At 40.9% G+C, this 18,200-nt stretch overlaps 1 protein-coding gene across 7 annotated transcripts in view; it reads right to left on the bottom strand.

Moving 5' to 3' along the window:
- Positions 1–18,200, bottom strand: part of DOCK3 (dedicator of cytokinesis 3) — a 639,207-nt gene that overhangs the window by 114,528 nt on the left and 506,479 nt on the right. For all 7 annotated transcript variants that reach the window (XM_037797176.1, XM_037797183.1, XM_037797213.1 and 4 more), the window contains exons 13-14: positions 12,648–12,736; positions 7,072–7,197 (exon numbers count right to left, since the gene is read on the bottom strand). In XM_037797176.1, coding sequence (XP_037653104.1) covers positions 7,072–7,197; positions 12,648–12,736 — 215 coding nt within the window. The remainder of the gene's footprint in view (positions 1–7,071; positions 7,198–12,647; positions 12,737–18,200) is intronic.

Raw genomic sequence — 18,200 nt, 5'->3', positions numbered from 1 at the left:
TATGACAAAGTGCCATTTTCAAAACGGAAGGCTTGAGCTAGATGTTCCTCTAGTAAACTTTCCGTTGTCTAGCTGAGAATCTTTATCAGTACAGGTAACTCTGCCCTCCCAGTTATAGATAGAAGCAGCTAGATTTCATCAGATCTTTGGCTTTTTCTGGAGGACAGACTTGCCTAGAACAGGGCCCATTTTCAGTCAGAATAGCTATTATGCTGCCTTATGAGTTCTAATTTTTCAATTTATTACGATCTCAATTTCGAGAATGGCACTTTGTGAAGGTTAGTGTTACTAGAGTCTTCTTCTCAAAAGCTCTCTGGTAGATCATTTAAATTGAGCTGTCCACTAATTCTCCTGGAACTAGGAGAAAACCTAAGAAAAAGCAAATATGACATGCTCCAGGGATCTAGTGACCTAGGCCTGCCTTATAGACAGCCTTTAAGGGCTCCCATACCCACAGTTGTCCTTACTGCATGTCATATGTTCATCAGTGGATTCATGGCTTTGGTTAAACTTTAGCACCAATTGCCAGGAAATATTACCTGGAGAGGGATGAGGATGGGTATGTTACAATTAGGTGGGAAAGAGATCTGGGCAGTGGTTTTGGAGATTAGTTTGCAGACCACAACCTGGCTGTCTGTATTTAAATCACCTGGGGAACCTGTTAAAAATAAATTTCTAGCACCCACCCCTTGAGATTCCAGTGGGTCTTGGGTGGGGCCTAAGTACATACATTAAAGGGAAAAAAATCACGAAGTGATTCTGATGCTTCCCGGGGTTTAAGAGCTGGGAATCAGAACATGGAGGTTCTACTGGGAGGATGCTGATGAAGTCTGTCTAGGATTAGGGGATGGGCAGTCCTTAGGCAGCATGGAGGAGTGCCTGAAAGCTTGTGAGAGGGAGAGGCTTTTCTGCAGGGCGTGGAAACACGTATCGTTGAGTGTGGCCACGCAGAACGCCCCTGTTATTGGGGTGCTCTTTAGGAAGGGCCTCAGCAGTACTGCCTTCCTTTGTTGGGTGTCCTCTTCCTAAGGATGGCAGAGCATTTTACAGCATCAGCAATGTCTCACATCCCTGAGTGCCTAGTGCTTGGCTGACATGCAACAAAGTTTTCTGAATGGAAAGATGAATGAATGAGTTTGTTCTTGTAAGGAGACCTCAGAATAAATAATCTCTGTCTCTTTCACAGTCTTACACATTAGCCAATGTCAGCTGCTAGTATGGCTACAGATCAGGGAAATGGGTACTTAGAGTAAACAGAGGTTGGTAAACTTTCCGTAAAAGGTCAGATAGTAAATTTTTTAGGCATTGTGGTTCACAGAGGTCTCTGTCACATGTTCTTCTTTGTTTTGTTTTTACAACCCTTTAAAATTTTAAAAACCATTCTTTGCTGGCAGCAGTACAAAAATAGGCCATAAGCTGGATTTACCCTTGGGCTATAGTTTGCTGATAACTGGCTTGAAGTGTTTATTGGTGAAAAACACCCTCACTACACTGCAACATCAAAAATCCAGATTCTGTGAGCCTATCACAGACAGCTGCTGGGAAGGGGCAGAATAGTGAACATGAGGCCATGGTATTATGGCAGGGATTGGCTTGAAACACTCTGAGGTCCTTATGGACTGAGGCATCTTACAGGGGAAAAGTGCTTTTCAGCCACAAGGAAAAATGGGGGGTAGGTGTGGGAGGAGCACTGTAACAGAGCTGTCATGTGCCACGGCCATGGCATCCAGCAGTGACAGGGAACTTCATGCCCCAGTGGCCAGGTCTGACCCTCAGAAGACCTGTATCCTAGTATGACTCTGGAGAAAAAGAGTTCATAAAGTGTTTGCAGGTCCCTTCTGTAAGGGCCTCAGACCTTTGAGGTCTGGTTCAGGCACCAGAACATCCGTTAGCAAGAGACTCTCTTACCAGATACTCCAGCCTTGCTTGGAGTTTTAGGGTCATTTTGCTCACATGCTTCCAGCTTCTGTGGAATTCTATTCCAGTAGAAACAGTCCAGGGCAGCCCACAGAGGTTTGGGCACTCACTCTTGTTTGGATTCTTTATTATATTCATGTTCCTTCTGCATAAATTACTCATACCACATATTAGGAGGCTCTGGGTTCAAGGATAGTAGTTTTTAATACTACATTATTTATACATTGTCCACTTCTAGATAGGATTAGGAGGGGCTTCTGCGGATAGTGATTTCTTTCCCTTAAGACAATGTAACACTAGAACTCTCTTCTAGTATACCCAGCAGCCTACTCTGGATGGCCCAAATTCTATCTCTTGGCAAAACCAGGAGTGAAGTCTCCTGACAGCATTTATGGAGATGTGGAGAAGTTAACTACCATAGAACCTGGTCATTTCAGGCATGTGACCAATGTTCTATTTTGCAGTAGTTTTTATTTTCTTGAGGAAGAAGAGAGGACAGGACAGGACAGGGCAGGAAAGGAAAGGAAAAAAAGAACCCAGAGAGACTCTTAGGAGGACTTCTTTAGAGTACCCAGGAAAGATGGGTTATTTATTTTTCTAACCATGTCTTCAGTGGCAAACTTCTTGTTTTTTCACTACAAAGTCAGTGATGCCCTGTGCTCTAACAGGATGATAGGTCTGAGCATAGTGTGATATCATTATATAGGTTATTCCTTTCTTAGGGCAGGGATATGATGACCTTCCAATCTCTTGTGAGACCACATGCGATTATTTACAAATCATCTCTTAGAGATATTGCCAAAGACTCCTTTTAGAATTTGGCTGACTAGAGACCTATGAATCTACTTGTAGGAAACCATTTCATCACTCCCATTGTAGGGAGCGTGCTTCCAAAAGCCATGTCTCTGTGTGTTGTCCTTTGTATGAGATGTGTCCCAGTAGAGCTGAAAAAAAGAGGCTGATTCTTTGTGGCTTGAGATTTTCTTTTCAATGGAAGTAGCTGATCTGTCTCATAAAAATGCCTTCCCATATCTATACCCTGCTCTATTTCATCTTGAGATTAAGGTCTTAAGGTTTTCTAGATATTTCAATATGTCCTCAGTTTCCTCAGATCTTAATGACCATCCAAAGTAATGCCTCTCACAGTCTATGCTGGGCTGATGGCTTCTTTTTTTGTGTCTCATGAGTTACCCAAAAAAGGTGAGGACAATGAAGGATTAATAATGTACATGACACCCCACCCCAGTATTGGAACATTCCACAAACAAATGAAGATGGGAACAAAGCAGGCAATAAGCAGACAGGACACACAAAAGCAGGAACTTACACCCAACTATCTTCATCTCTGCATCAGAAAGAAAGGAGCAAGAATGAGAGGACAGCACAGAGAGAAAGAACAATTAAAACTAACAGGAAAAGAAAAAGAAATACACTTGCAAATTTGGATGAAGCAAGCAAATTTTTAAAATCAGGAGTCAAAGCAGAGGACAGAGTGGATTTCTGAGTACAAGGGCAGAGAGTCAGAGGGTCCCCTAGAGGGATGCCATGCCTGCAGAGATGCCTTCTACTGGGCAAGTTCAGGACAACCAAGAGAGGCACAGTACTTGCCCCAGGTCTGACTCAGGAGGGACAAAGCATCCTTAAAGCAGAGTAGTCTCTACAACATGGTTCTCAAAGAGGGTCCCAGATCAGCAGTATCACCATCACCTGAGTGCTTATGAAAAATGCAAGTCCCCAGGCCCCACTCCAATCCTATTGAATGAGAATCTCTTGGAATTGATCCAATCATCTGTGTTTTTCCAACATCTTCAGGCGATACTGATGCACACTCAAGTCGGAGAGTCACTGTTTAGGAAAACCTTAGTCATCAGCTAGAACAACATACTAAATCACAAGGGCAACTGAGCTGACTTCTGACAAGACAGAAGCTCATTTAACTAATATGAAACTCGGCCCGTATCACACACAGTCAGTGATAATTTTAGAAATTCAAGACTTAGGAAACAGGCTAAAACCTTGTACTACCCATGGAGCCATGGCAGAGCCCTGTATTCCCAATGACTCCACGACACACACTTTCCAGGAAAGCTAAGAATTAAAGAGGAATCTACTCTCTCCTCTCTCTACTGGCTCAGACATGGTCTGGAGAAAGGTCCAGCTCCTTCTTGAGCAAGAGGTTTTAAATCATTCCTTTCAGGTTATATAGTCTTTGGCTGACAGTTTTCTTTAAAGTTTATTATAGCTAAGTCTGACATGTGAGCTATAGGAAGCAATGTTAACTTCTACTTTTTCACCTGGCACACCTGTCCTGTCAGTCTTTCCTGTCCATATTCTTGAAAAAATCTAGAAAAGGAATAAATGTATACTATAGTTATTAGCTTTTATAATGAACTAAAATGAATTTGGAGGGAAGGAGAAAGCACCCACAGAAATATGGTGATCAACCAATGAAAGGCTGTATGTGTTCAGTTTAGATCACTAAATCTACTTGTTCTTCTGTAATTCAGGATGTCATTTCCTGGGTTGGCATGTGTTCTCTGGGGCCTCAGAGCTCATTGTCTCTTGCTCATTACCACGAGTCATGATTAAAGCTGGATGGCTGTGTCTTCAGGGCCTCAGTTGTGGGTGTGGAGAAGAACATTTCCTATTCGCAGCAACCATGGAAAGCAATTCCATCCCATGGAAAGCAATGTAGAACATCAGAAAGACCTTCTTATAAATAATATGTTGGATACTGGTGCGGCTAGAGCCTATCTGGTCTCTTACAGCTCTGCCCCACGTCTGACTCAGGGACCTATCTGGGCCCTACTGACAAAAGAAGACCTTTCCAAATTAGTATCTAGTAGTTTCTACCAAACGCTGGATAGTTTAAAAATAAGGATCACAGTTTATGAATAATTCTAATTTTCCCATTTACTCTAATTTCTCCGACTTGTTAAGTGTTGAAATGCTCACAGTTCCTGACAATTTCTTTCCTGTTCTTTCCATATGTACCCATGTAGCAAGATGATGAAGCTGCAACATCTCATGTCTTGATCATACCAGCACAGTGAGGCCTGAAGTGCTGCTACAGTCCAGGTACAATATTTCCACTTGTGAAGAGTAAACCAGCTGTAAGTGGAGGGGTGGCCAGGGTTTGGAGGACTCATCAAGGACTTCTTGCCATAGTCACTTCCCAAGACAGGCTGACTGCAATGTGAAACTCTCCTGCCCACTTCTGTTGTTCCAGCAGGTCTTGCGAGGGCCAGCCCTATCACCTTGCCTGAGGATGGCATAATCACTCTAACAACCCTGGGAATGGAGATATGTGCAAAGGGTTCTTTCTTCAAGGGGAGCTGAACTCTCTACAAACTGAGGAAGGGGGAAAGAGAGGACAGATTATGCAAAAATTACTGCTTCTTGCCTGTAAATGTATCCTTATTTTCAGCTACAGCACTTAATACCTCAAAGACAGATAATCCAAGAAGCAGCAAACTCACAGCCCCAGCCTGGACCTCTCAGGGTTGCCCAGTGTCTCTGCCTCATGGGGCAAATCACTTGATAATCCCTTAGCTATCCAGGAAGAGTAAACCCCTTTAACCTCAGCTTTCCTTGCCAATCCCTGATATTGCTGATTTCTGTGGTTGACAACGTCCAGCATAACCCAGAAGTCCTTTATAGAAACCTGTGTGTTAATGATGCAAAGATATGCAGAGTACTCCACAAAAAGATCTCTTTGCATGCATGCGGGTTTGACAATGTAACTCCTGAAATCAAATTTTGCTTAAATACATTTTTGACTGAAGCTTGTTCCTTTCTAGTCTCTGTTCACTTGACTTTAATCCTGTGTGTATGAAGGCTAATATGAAGGAAACTTCCAAATTTTAGACAAATTCTTAGAAGAAAGGAAAGACTTCAAGAACATCTTCTCTTAGACTATATTACTCCTCCACATAAGCCTAGACATCTAAGTAAAAAAAGATCACCAGATCAATTTTGGTAGCCATAAATTATTTCCTCAAAGTTGCATTGCCAAAAAGCCAGGGAATATGCCTGGGTTCTTCTTTTCCTCCTTACCAGACCCAGAGAGGGCTGAGGAATGGTGTCAGGATAGCACAGGAAAAACATCCTGAGGAGGATATCTCTATATAGCAGTCAGGCAAGGGCCTTTCAGCAGGATGACGTCTCCTTAACATTTAAACATAAACATGGAATTGATCAAGTGGTCTGGGTTTCCCATTTAAAAACCCTTCTCTGTGCATGATCAAAGATGAATACTGTGCACAACCTGCTTGGCATTCAGAGTATGTGGAAAGAGAGTGTGGGTGACAGAAAACAAATCTGGGCATAACTTGGGGAAGCTGGAAGGCAGCTGGAGTCCATTACATGGGTCTTCTCTATGCTCAGGCTACCCCCCTCTTTGGGTATGTACTGGCAAATGTTGCTGACAAAAGAATTTAGTGACACACCATGAAGAATTCCAAATAGGTGATTTTTATGGTAGCCACAATCAGTTCAGTCTAGCCTGGTCTGGCCCTTTTAAACAAAGGCAAAGAAGCTTTTAGTAAAGCATTAAAACTCAGCTGAGTCAGTCTATGCCTCCTGGAATCCATTAAGACAATGCATTTGCCTGTTCTGATCTCCCTCTCTCCTTGTTCATATCTTCTCTGTTTACCAGAACACCTGCCAGCCATCTGAGCCATGCTTCTACCCCTGCCTCACTTCCTACAGCTGCCACAGCTCTAATGGCCTATTTGGATCCACTTCTCCACCTCTGCCTGCATTCGCCTCACTAGGAAACATGAACCTGGTATTGACTTGCTGGAACCACACTTGAGGGTCAAAGCATCCCCACTCTCTGCCCCGCCTCTCCATCAGGTATTAGGCCAGGGGACTGAGGCAAGTCCTGAGAAACTGGCCAGAGAGTACTACTGACAGTGCCTCATTTACACAATGTGCCTGATACATTTTTCTGATACATTGAAATGAACCTACCATTTCACACAAATCGGGATTACTGAAATTGCAGACATATTTTGGCATGTTCTTACCCTTAAGGAGAAAGTTCTTGTGAGGCAACTCTCCTCTAAAAAATGTGACTGGACCCCAAACTCCTAACTGCGTCTCCCCCACCTCCAACCCCTGTCACCTCCAGTCCCAAGGTGCTCTGCCTACCTGGCATGATGACATCAGGAAATCCCAATTTCCTTGTAATTGCCACCCCCCTATTAAATATCATGGGATTTTCTCTCCGAATCTGTTCCATGTCTCCACGAAGAAGCTGCAGAGAAATGATAAGACCTGCAAAAACAAAAGCATTTTCTTACTCAGAACCATATTTCTATTGTTAAATAATATCAGAAAAGACACAAGAGACAAATTTTCCAGAGGAAAATGTACAAATTTCAGTATTTTTCTTGAGAAACATTTTGATGCAAAAAATTTGTTATTCTGAAGAACACTCTAGAAAGCTAAAAGGAATTTATGTCAAGATGATTTCAATAACTCAGAGAACTGGTCCATTAAACATAGTCTGAGGTCTAGGAGAGCGAGTTGCCTTCCTCTCTGTTGCCCAGTATCCAGCCAAGTGCCTGGCTGGGCCCAAGTGAATATGGAATGAGAGGACTGTACATTTAGGGACACAAAGAAATCTACAGAAACAACATAAAGGCAGGCTAGAAACAAGTGTGACCAAAGAAAACTCTGACTTACAGTTTTCCACAACTTGGAAATGAGTGTGCTAAGAGATGCTATGTTTCATGCTAACAGTATGCTGAAGTGTGGGAAGCAACATCCTAGTTCAACCTTGCTATGGCATGTAGAAAGAGCACACAGAGCAGATATCACACTCCCTCCACAGGGAACCACTACAGTGTAAGGGGAAAAAGGGGTGCTTTTGTGAGGTTAAAAAGTAAGCCCTGCCTCAGAGCCCATCAGAGTTTCAGGCACTCCAGACAACCCTAGGAGCTTTGTCCAGAACTAAGAAGAATCTGTTATGCCCCTTGTGTGAGCTGGCTTCTGGCTCATTACTTGTACCCCAGGAGTTTTACACAAAGTTAGAAATTCTTGGAATCCCCCCAGAAGGTTCCCAAAGCAGTCACTAGATGGAAGGCTCTAAGAGGTCAAGTCTACTTCTGAAACTCTGTGAAAAGTATTAGTTAACAGGATGATTACTTGGAATTTGAGCAGAAGACGAAATCTATAAAAATGATGGTAGGAGTAAATGAGAACAATCAGAAGAGTGGGGGCTGTAATAGAGTTAACAAGCAGAACTGTAGAATAACACTGGTCTGGGAATGGAGAGGGAGAGGGAAGGAGGAGAAAGAGGAGAGAAAATCAGACAGAAAAATCACAGACACTGTAACTGGTAGATATAAGTATTCCAGCAACTAGGAAGATTGTACTCTCACAGCAGGGTCAGGGGAGGAAATATGGTTCTACAACAATCCAGATAGGAACTGAAGATTATCTGATTGCTTCTGCTAAACTCATGCTCCCCAAGAAACACTGGAATTATACTCATGGTGCCCCACCAAGGGGCACAGTGCCCTGAAAGGTAGACACACAGTATTCCAATTGGTGCTCTGGTTAGGTAATCAGTGTTTGGGATTTTGATCACACTAAAGTAAATTTTTATAGCCTAATCACTTGGACTAAACTACAATTGGTTTATGTACCTGAAAGGCTTGGGGTCAGACCCCAAGCAACAATGGTTTCTGCAAATGAAGAGCAGCTTGGGAAGCACCTGCCCCTCCCCACACCCCCAGCTCATTCATCTGAGGCATCTTCACAGTTATCAAATTTTCATCCTCTTGGTAAAAGGAAATCCACTGACCTAGGAGACAGCCCAGGTTTGGAGCAAACACCTGAGGATGGGATGGCTCACTGCTTTCAGAATTTTAGTAGGTGGTAGCTGGAGGGCAAAGGAAAACAATCAGTGGGTGCACCCTTATCACTCTGCACTGGAAAGGACTTAAGTCAAATACCCGTTGACCAGCTTTCACCTCTGCATTTTCTGAGCAACCAAACTGGCCTAGAGATGCAAAGCATAATTTGTGAGGAAAGATTGAAGGTTTTGAGAGAGTCACAACTAATTTTCAAGCTTCTCAAAGGGGTCCTGAACAGATGCTCTTCACCTCTAAGCAGGACAAATAGAGAAGAAGGGGGCTTCAGTTTACACAAGAAATCAAGTGAACAGACAAATGAACAATGCAAGAAACCACAAATGGAGACTATAAAAATTCCATCCCTTTTGCAGGAACTGGGAAACTGGAACTTCTGGGTCTCCTTCCTGGTTTTGAAACCCTGGGTGATTGACACATATGCCAAATAATGCTAACACAATGTCCTCAGGGTGAGAGGGCCTCTGTGAATAGTGGAAAAGCAACCCACTTGCCCCCCAGTGTGCAACCAGCTTTTGTGTTCTACCTCCAAAACATCTCAGTGGGCCTCTCAAGTCAAAGAACTTGAAAATAACCCAATTCTATAAAATTTCCCTGTTAATCTAATCCCTCTGTTACTGGCACACAAAACTGTTTTGTTATTGAATTTTATCTCAGGTTAAAAACTATTCTGTTAAAAAGTATCTGGACAAATTGCCATTTGTGTGGAATATTCGAAGTCAGCAACTGGGCCCTGTCCCTCCCTGTTCCTCCCCTAACTTGCAGATGAGCGGGATGAGGATTAATTATATAAATCAATCTCAGTCCAAAATATGTAAATAAAACTATGTTAATTAGCCATTTAAAAATACATAGTCCAAAATATGTAAATAAAACTATGTTAATTAGCCATTTAAAAATACATAGAAAATCTGTGTACAAAAGCTTTACTTGTCTTCACTTGTTCTTAATGACCTTCATGCTACTAGAATTGCAATGGAAATGAAGAGTCACATAAATATTAAAGTTGTCTATAAGAGAGTTACTGCTGAGAGATATATTTACTTCCAGCACTCAAAACCAATGTAGCAATTCCTTCTGCATTTTTTAATATGATTTGACTTTAAGGGAAAACATTAATGACTCCTGAAACAGAATTCTAAGGCAATGAACTGTCCATGATGTTTAACAAAAATACGTGACAGTGTTTAGCAAAGCAAATTAATTTTTTATAAAGATGTATCTTTAACTGAGAAGACTAGTAAAATCTGAACTATGATAAGTAACATTCTTTGAGCAAATTGTGAAATTCTCTGACATGAAGACTCTCATCAAGCAGTGGGAAACCCATGCTCAGAAGCTTGAGAGGAGGGTGGAGAGGCCAGTGGCCTGGAGCCTGGAGATCTGGCTCAATCACTATTCTGGTTTGCTAATGCTGCCATTATGCAAAATACCAGAAATGGATTGGCTTTTCTAAAGGAGATTTATTAGGTTACAAATTTACAGTTCTAAGGCCATAAAAGTGTCCAAACTAAGGCATCAACAAGAGGATACCTTCACTGAAGGAAGGCCAATCACACTGAGAACACCTCTGTCAGCTGGGAAGGCATGTGGCCAGCATCTGCTTGTCCTTTGACCCCAGGTTCTGGTTTCAAAATGGCTTTCTCCAAAATGTCTCTGGGCTCCTCTCTTCACTCCTCTCTGTCGGCTCCTGTGTGTCCTTACTTCTTTCTCCCAGGGTGTTTCTCTCTAAGCATCTGGGGGTCCTCTCTTAGCTTCCTGGGGGCAAACTCTGGGCTTCATCTCTTAGCTGAGCATCTCCAAACATCCTTCTGTCTGCATCTCCAAGCGTCTCCAAGTGTCAGCATCTGTGTCAGCTCTTGAGCTCTCTTAAGTACTCCAGTGAACTAATCAAGATTCACCCTGAGTGGGTGGGGTCCACACCTCCATAGAAATAATTCAATCAAAGAACTCAGTCTAGTGAGTCACATCTCCATGGAAACATTGGTTCAAAAGGCTCCACACAACAAGATTGGATCAAAAGATCATGGCTCTTCTGGGTTCCATAACAGTGTCAAACCGGTACAACCATGATGGCATTTCACTAGGCTTCATTTTCCTCATTTATTGAATGAAAGGGTTGAAACAAGTAATTCCAAGCTCTCAATCAGCTTCCAAAGCCAATCCTTGCCAGAAAGCATTCAGACACACCTTAATTAAAGAAAAGCAACCCATTTCTCTTCCAGGCTTTCCCATAACTTCCCAGAGACCACCTCTCACTAGGGACATCTAATTGAGACTCTGTGGTTCCTCTGAGCACAGACTCTGGGCACCTTTCTAACACTATTTAAATTACACCTTTCTAACACTATTTAAATTACAAGTTTCTGTGAGTTCCTGACAAAATTTACAGACATCGAAGATGGAACGATCCTTACGCACTCAAGACAATGAGACAAAACTCATCATCTTAACCTGATGAGGTGAGGTAAAAATTGCTCTTTCAGTTGTTTCTTTTAATGTAGTATTACCACCATTGCGCTTCTAAAATGTTTTCCATGTTTTAATGATGATATGACCCAAGAACTTGTAGCCAAGGGTATCTCTTTGCTTTGAAAAAAGTAAACAAAGTGAACAAAGAACATTACAGATTCATGTGAATGGTATTTTCCCAAATAGCTAGTAACTTTTCTCTACTTAAAAATGTATTTGCCTCTTGCTTTAACCTAGTTTTAGGTGAGGAATAAGGACCTACTCCCAATTGAGCACACTACATAGAGCTTCTTGGCATCCAGGCACATACTTAAGGGAAAAGTCATTTATAAATAGTGAGAGAAGCCTGGAGGACCTCCACAGTGTAGAGTTTAGTGGAACTGAATGCTCCCAGCTGAGGGTCTTTGTCTTCTGCAGCCTCTGATTTGGAGCTATTCTGAAGACCCTACTAGGTGAGAGTTTGCTTACCCTGAGAGAAGAAAAAAATGTTCCTCTAAATGAGTACTACCGTTTAAAAACTGCCATGCCTGGCAATGTCTTTATACTGTCATTCAAGGCCACAGTTTTTATTTCCAACAGCATCCATGAAAGTTAAAACAAAGAAAGTTATTTAAAAGAGATTATGAATTGAGTTAAAGGCAATAAACTGTCAGAAGAAACCTATTCTATGTAAATTTGATACCTAACTGCAAGAGTACTTAAAAGCTCCTAGACATTTTAAACAGTGCTTCTAATTTATTCAAGAACTTAATGTTCAATGTAGAAAATATAAGTCTTGTAACGTATAGGATTGCAGCAAGATTTAGACAGAAATGATTTAAACAGACCTTTAAAAGAAAAGGAGGATAAAGAAAAAGGAGAAGTTGGGGTAAGATGAAAGCTGCTTTGAAAAAAAGATTTTCTATTCTAGTTCCAGAACGACTGATACTGGCAGACAGTCACTGATTCTCATTAGTGTCAGGCACTCTTGATGATGCTAACACAGAATACAAATAGAAAGAGACGTGATATTAACATCTGTCTTTTTCCCCTTTTCTTTCCTTTTGTTGGGTGTGTAATCCCTGTTCAGAAAAAACCACAGACTTCACAATTAACAAGTCCTGAAGCACTTTTGCTCACTCTGGATTTAAATTTGAACTCAAGTTCAAATTTACCACATGAAATCCATTATAAAAAGAACAACAAAATGTATTTTGGTAATCAGTAATTAGGGAAGGGCTCAAATCATCACAAAAAGGAACTGTACAAAGTGCCTGGGCAGGAGAATAAACATCTGTAGAGAAACGAACTTTACATATTTCAGCTGATCAGCAGAGCTGCTGATGATCAGCAACTGCAAATGCAACACAAAGTTCTCTAGCCAGAGAAGTACGTCACCGTGGCTGGCGCTGGGGACAGAGTACTTGGCACTGGACTTCCGGATGATATTCTCGTGGATCTGGGACCACTCGCTCTCGTTGTTGCACCTGCAACAGAAGGATCAGTGTTGTGACTTTCAAGATTTTTAAATATCCAGTCTGACATTCCAGTTTCTTAGTGAAACACTAAGTTTGAAGGGAAAAGAATTCCTCACTTTCCTAAAGAAATGAGGGTGTATTATACTAAATTAGGAAAGGCTCATTTCCTGTTAAGGCACAAAGGAAATTCACACTTGGGAAAGGGTAGAAACTCTAAAATGAACCTCTACAGGTATTTTTAAAGTGGAAAAATAACCTCCTTTCTGAAATAGCACTCTCCCATATGACAAATCATTTCTTTTCTAGCTCCCTTTAAAAACACATATACGTGCGCACACACACAGAACCATGACCCAGAGGAAAGTTCCTAATAGAGAAAATAACAGTTTCTCTGAACAAATACTACTGTTTAGAAATGGTCATGCCTTGCAATGGCTTTATACTGCCATTCAACTGTCATTACTGGTCCCAAGCTCAGAGCAATGTGGAGGCTATTTGCTTGCGGTTCTTTTTCAGCCATTATCAAGAAAAGAAGAAAAAGCATGGCATAATAGTGGGTTTAGTTTACTGTGAAGTCCTTTGCAGTCAAGAGGAAGGAGAGCTTAGCAGAAAAGGCTAGATATCTAAATATGTAAGAATAAAGTCCCTTTGTAAGTACTCTTTGGGATTGGGACAAAACAGAATGGAGGAACAACACTACTTCAATTGTTAAATTCTGAAGTATTAGTCTTCCCCTCTGAAGAGCAATTCCAAAAAACCTGTAACCACCCAGCCACTTCAAAATACCTTAGGAACAGAAACTAGGAATTCTCTAACCTGAAGAAGATAAATTAAGGTAATCTGTTGAAAATTTCACTGACATGCAGAGGGTCCCCACAGCCCTCATCTCATCTCTTCTCCTGTATGTTAGGGAAGTATGGACCCAATGATTCCAGAAAACAGGATCTGTGCACAAAGGAAAACCCACAGGATATTTTCATGATTATTCAGAAATAGCCAGTCCAGCATGGCCACTTCCAAGAGGCAACCAAAGTAAGAGTCACAGCATATACCCAGCAGTATGGAGCACTACAGTTTACTAAATAAGAGTTTATATAAAGGTTGCTCAGGGATAAAGAGAGTAAGTTGGTTACAAGCTTAATTCTGTTACCCACATAGTGGCTCTGCAGACTCCTTAGCCAGGTTAAATAAGCCTCACTTACGCAAAGCTACTGTGATGAAATGTTAAAGGTGAGGTTCTCACAGCCCAGAGCTCTGAGGATAATTTCCTATAGGCAGAATCCCTTCCAAATAAAGGAAGGGAAGAGTAAATTTTAAATTATAACTTGTGATTTAGCAACTCAGTAAGAAATAAAAAGTGAGAGGAGCTGGCAATATGTCCAACCCTCCCTGTCTGACATGTACATTGTCTCATCTTGTCCAACCAGTCAGTACATCAGAAAAGTGTCCAGTTGGTGAAGATTCATTTTGCCTTGATGTCAAGTATTCTTATTGTCACTTTCTAGGTTTACAAGAATAGTTACTTTAACTGAATTCTGTCTATATTTGTCATAGATAACATGTTTCTTCTCCCCACCCACCTTCCTCCCCACAAAAAAAGAAAAGTCTCAACAATTAGGCCACGAACAAATATCACATATATACATGGGGTAATTTCAGTATTTCTATAACAGTACACCCACTGGTTCCTTGGTGGTATGGTGGAAATGGTTTTTTGCCAGCCACATCAAAAGTAACAGTTCTAGTTACATGGATCCCTCCACCTAACATACATAATTTGGATGGCAGACAGATGATGATTTATTCCTGCCATTCCTCTCCCCCTGCACAGCCCTTAACTGCCAGTTCTACCTTCAGTCTGTTTCCTTCTTACCCTGCAAGCTCTTCCTGGGCAATCTCATTTACTCCCATGACTTCAAGCACCACCAGAGGCTACCAACCCCCAAAGCAGCGTCTCCAGCCCAAACTGATCCCTGAACTCCTGACCTGCATGACCACAGGGGAACTTAATATCTCTTCCCCACTTGTCTGCTCCCACAGATTCCCTCTCACTGAGTGGAATTACCACCCACTAGTTCACTAAATCAGAACCCTTCTACCAGTCACCACAACCTTTTTAAAAATCTGTCACATCTGACCTCTCCTCTTTATAGTCATGGTTCAGCCTTTCATCTCTCTTCTGGACCACTTTAATCAACTCCCAACTGGCCATTCAAATGTCTGTTTCCCAGAAGGCCAATCAGGCCACACGGCCACCCTTCTCAGAAGCCTTCACAAGTTCCCCTGTATGCAAGTTAGAGTTCAGACTTTTTAGCAGGTCGTGTAAAGCAGTCCATGTCAGGGTCCTCTCCCACGTCTTCAGGCCTCTTTCTCACCCAAGCACAACTCCTTACAGTTTCTCGCCAAAGCCCAGCAGCCTTATGCCTTTGAGTCTTTACTCATGTGCTTCCCTTGCCTGGTGGCTACTTTTTACTTTATTCGTGTTCTCTCTTTTTCCCTTTTTTCTTTTTTCTTCTTTCTCCCTTTCCCTCACCCTCTCTGTGTATCTCCCATTTTAGGATTCTGTTCAATAATGCCTCCCCATAAAGCCTTTCCTGGGTTGTTCTCTTCACCAATCTCAACATCCCAACCATGGCCTCTACTTCTTTTGGGTTTTCATTGAATTCCAATTTCTAGAAAAATATCTGATTTAATTTTGGACATCTGATTATTTGTCCACCTCACCTCTCTCTATAAGTCCTCAGAAGGCAAGGAATGCATCTTGCTTATCTCCAGCCACAGCAAAACCTGAGGTACTTGGTCAGTGCCCAATTTAATACTCACTGAATAAGAAAATGGAGTAATTTCCAAAGGCAACTGGTTATTTTTTATAGCTTAAATGTTACTAATTAACACTCTGAGAACATTCTTTACCAGAATTATATTATCTAAAATGAAGGCAAATCGCAAGGAAAACATTCTGTATATGGCCATTTTATGGAACCATCAAAAAAGCTTTATCTAGATTTAAGAGGAAAATAAGAAAGGAATAGTGAGAAAAATCACATTTCCTGAGAAAGTGAGAGAGAAATGGAATGGCCATATGTGCCTTCCAGTTTGAGCCAAGTAAGGTGGAAGCACCACTGAATGGAAACATGCTTGGCTATGCAGCATCCCCATGTTAAACCTGATATAGTTATTAATGGCATGTTTAGATAAAATTGCTTTCTAACCCTAAGAGGCCAAAAAAAAGGCATTCTATAATGACACATGCACACCTTCTATGGCACTTCCTGCCCACAAGCTCTTAGTTTGGAAGAGTACAAAGAGCAAAAGTGGGTTTTTAACTTTTTGTGTACTGGCTTGTTCACAATCCCACTCTCAACATCCCTCTTTCTTTTACTGCCTTCCTTTTGTGGGGCTACAAACTACCTCTTCACATAGTGTTTAATAACATTCAAAAGACACTTTTCTTAGATAAAACAAAGGACTTTACAAAACAGACAATGGACTATAGTTAACAGCACAACTATAAGAATGTTCTTTCATGAATTATAACAAATGTGTGATATTAATACAAGGTGGTAATAATAGGGTGGTATATGGGAAAAAACACATCTAATGTAAATAATGGATGATAGAGGTATTCTAATAATCTTTTATCAATTGTAACAAAGGTAACTACTGTTAAAAAAGTACAGTTTATTTAAGAAGTGGCATCATTAATAGTAACAAATGTTCCACACCAATGCAAGGGTAGTGTACGGGAATCCTGTATTTTATGCATGATTATTTTGTAAACTCACAACTTCTCTAATTAGAAAAAAAGTCACTTTTCTTCTTCCTTCACATTTCTGACCACCAAGAAAAAATACTTTTGCTATATCTTCTCAAATTTAAAATAAAACCTAGGTCATGTTCTTCCTAATAGCAACCTATGCTGTCTTCAGTGTAATCTATTTAAATAAGCAACACTGTTTTAGATTTGAAATGTTGAGAATAATTAATAAACTTCATTAACTCCTAGAATAACATTAATTCTCTGCTTTTTACTTAAGGGCATCCCTCCAGGGGGATGGGTAAAGGAAGGTTTCATTGTTCATCTAGAGTCTGGCTCTTTCCTTTCCTACAGTTTCTTACAGTTCTCTAATGCACACACTGTCCACATTCTCTACCACAACCACACTACCCATCTGAAGGCAAATCTGAGAGACCATTCTGCACCATGGTCCCCCTGATAGAGAGCTTTGCAGTTATCTGACAATCAAAGCTTTACTGTCTTAGAAGAAAAACAAGAAAGGGCAAAGTCTTAAAATATACACTGAAAACTCTGAGTATACCTTTTGTTTGGTCTTTATACAGTTTATTATTTGTTTAGTACTTGCAGACTACTCGCTAAATACCCATTCTCACCAATACATTCAAGGATACTCCTGACATATGCTAATCAGATTTCCTTAGTTCTTACCTAATGTCCTTTTCCTGTTCCAGAACCTCATTCAGGATACCACATTACATTGAGTGTCATGAATCCTTAAGCTCCTTTTGGCTTTCACAGTTTCTCATACTGTCCACGTGTTTTAAGACCTTGACAGGTTTCAGGAGTACTAGTCAGGTATTCTGTAGAGCCCTCAACAGAGGTGTCTCATGTTTTTTTCATGAGTAGACTGAAGTAATATGTTTTTGGAATCCGGAAGATAACAGGTAAAGTGTCATTCTCATCCCATCGTATCAAGAGTACATTCTATCAACATGACTTACCACTGTTGATGTTAACCTTGATAACCTGGCTGAGTTAGTGTTTGTCAGGTATCTCCACTGCCGAGTTATTTTTCCCCCTCTTTTTCATACTGTACTCTTTGGAAGAAAGTCACCATGAGCAGCCCACACTTGAGGAGTGGGGAGCTACGCTCTACCTTCAGGGCAAAGTATCTACATAAATTATATGGAATTGTTCTGTATAGATTTGTCTGTTTTCCCCCATTTATTTATTTATTCAATCATTTATATCACTATGGACTCCTGGATATGTATTTTGTACTTTGAATTATAACCTAATATTATTTAATTTATTTTGTGTCTCAAGTTGTTCCAGTTTGGCCACTAGAAGCTCATTCAGTTGACTCCTGACATACTCCCACAACTGGTTTACTGTTGTTGTTCCTTTGCATTTCCTTACTTTCTGGTTCTACAAGAAGCTCCACATTTATTTTGTTTATTTCCTGCTCCACTCCTAGAATCAGCCATTTCTCCAAGGGGTCCTAGTTCCTTTTACTGGAGAAGAGTATTAGGAAACAAGACCTGGGTTTTAGATATGTTCATTGCTACTGGAGGGTAGTTGCTTCTAGCCCTCTCAGCTGACCAAGCAAGGAAATATGTGTGTATATACTAAACTACGCATTTAAACACATCTGTAAACATTACTATAAGTGATCATTTGTACCTATATTAAGCCCAATTTGAGTTCACATGGATGTCTCCACTTAATCCATTA

This window comes from Choloepus didactylus, chromosome 1, assembly GCF_015220235.1.
Source record: "Choloepus didactylus isolate mChoDid1 chromosome 1, mChoDid1.pri, whole genome shotgun sequence".
NCBI classification, from domain to species: domain Eukaryota; kingdom Metazoa; phylum Chordata; class Mammalia; order Pilosa; family Megalonychidae; genus Choloepus; species Choloepus didactylus.
This window is presented reverse-complemented; position numbering and strand designations above follow the sequence as displayed.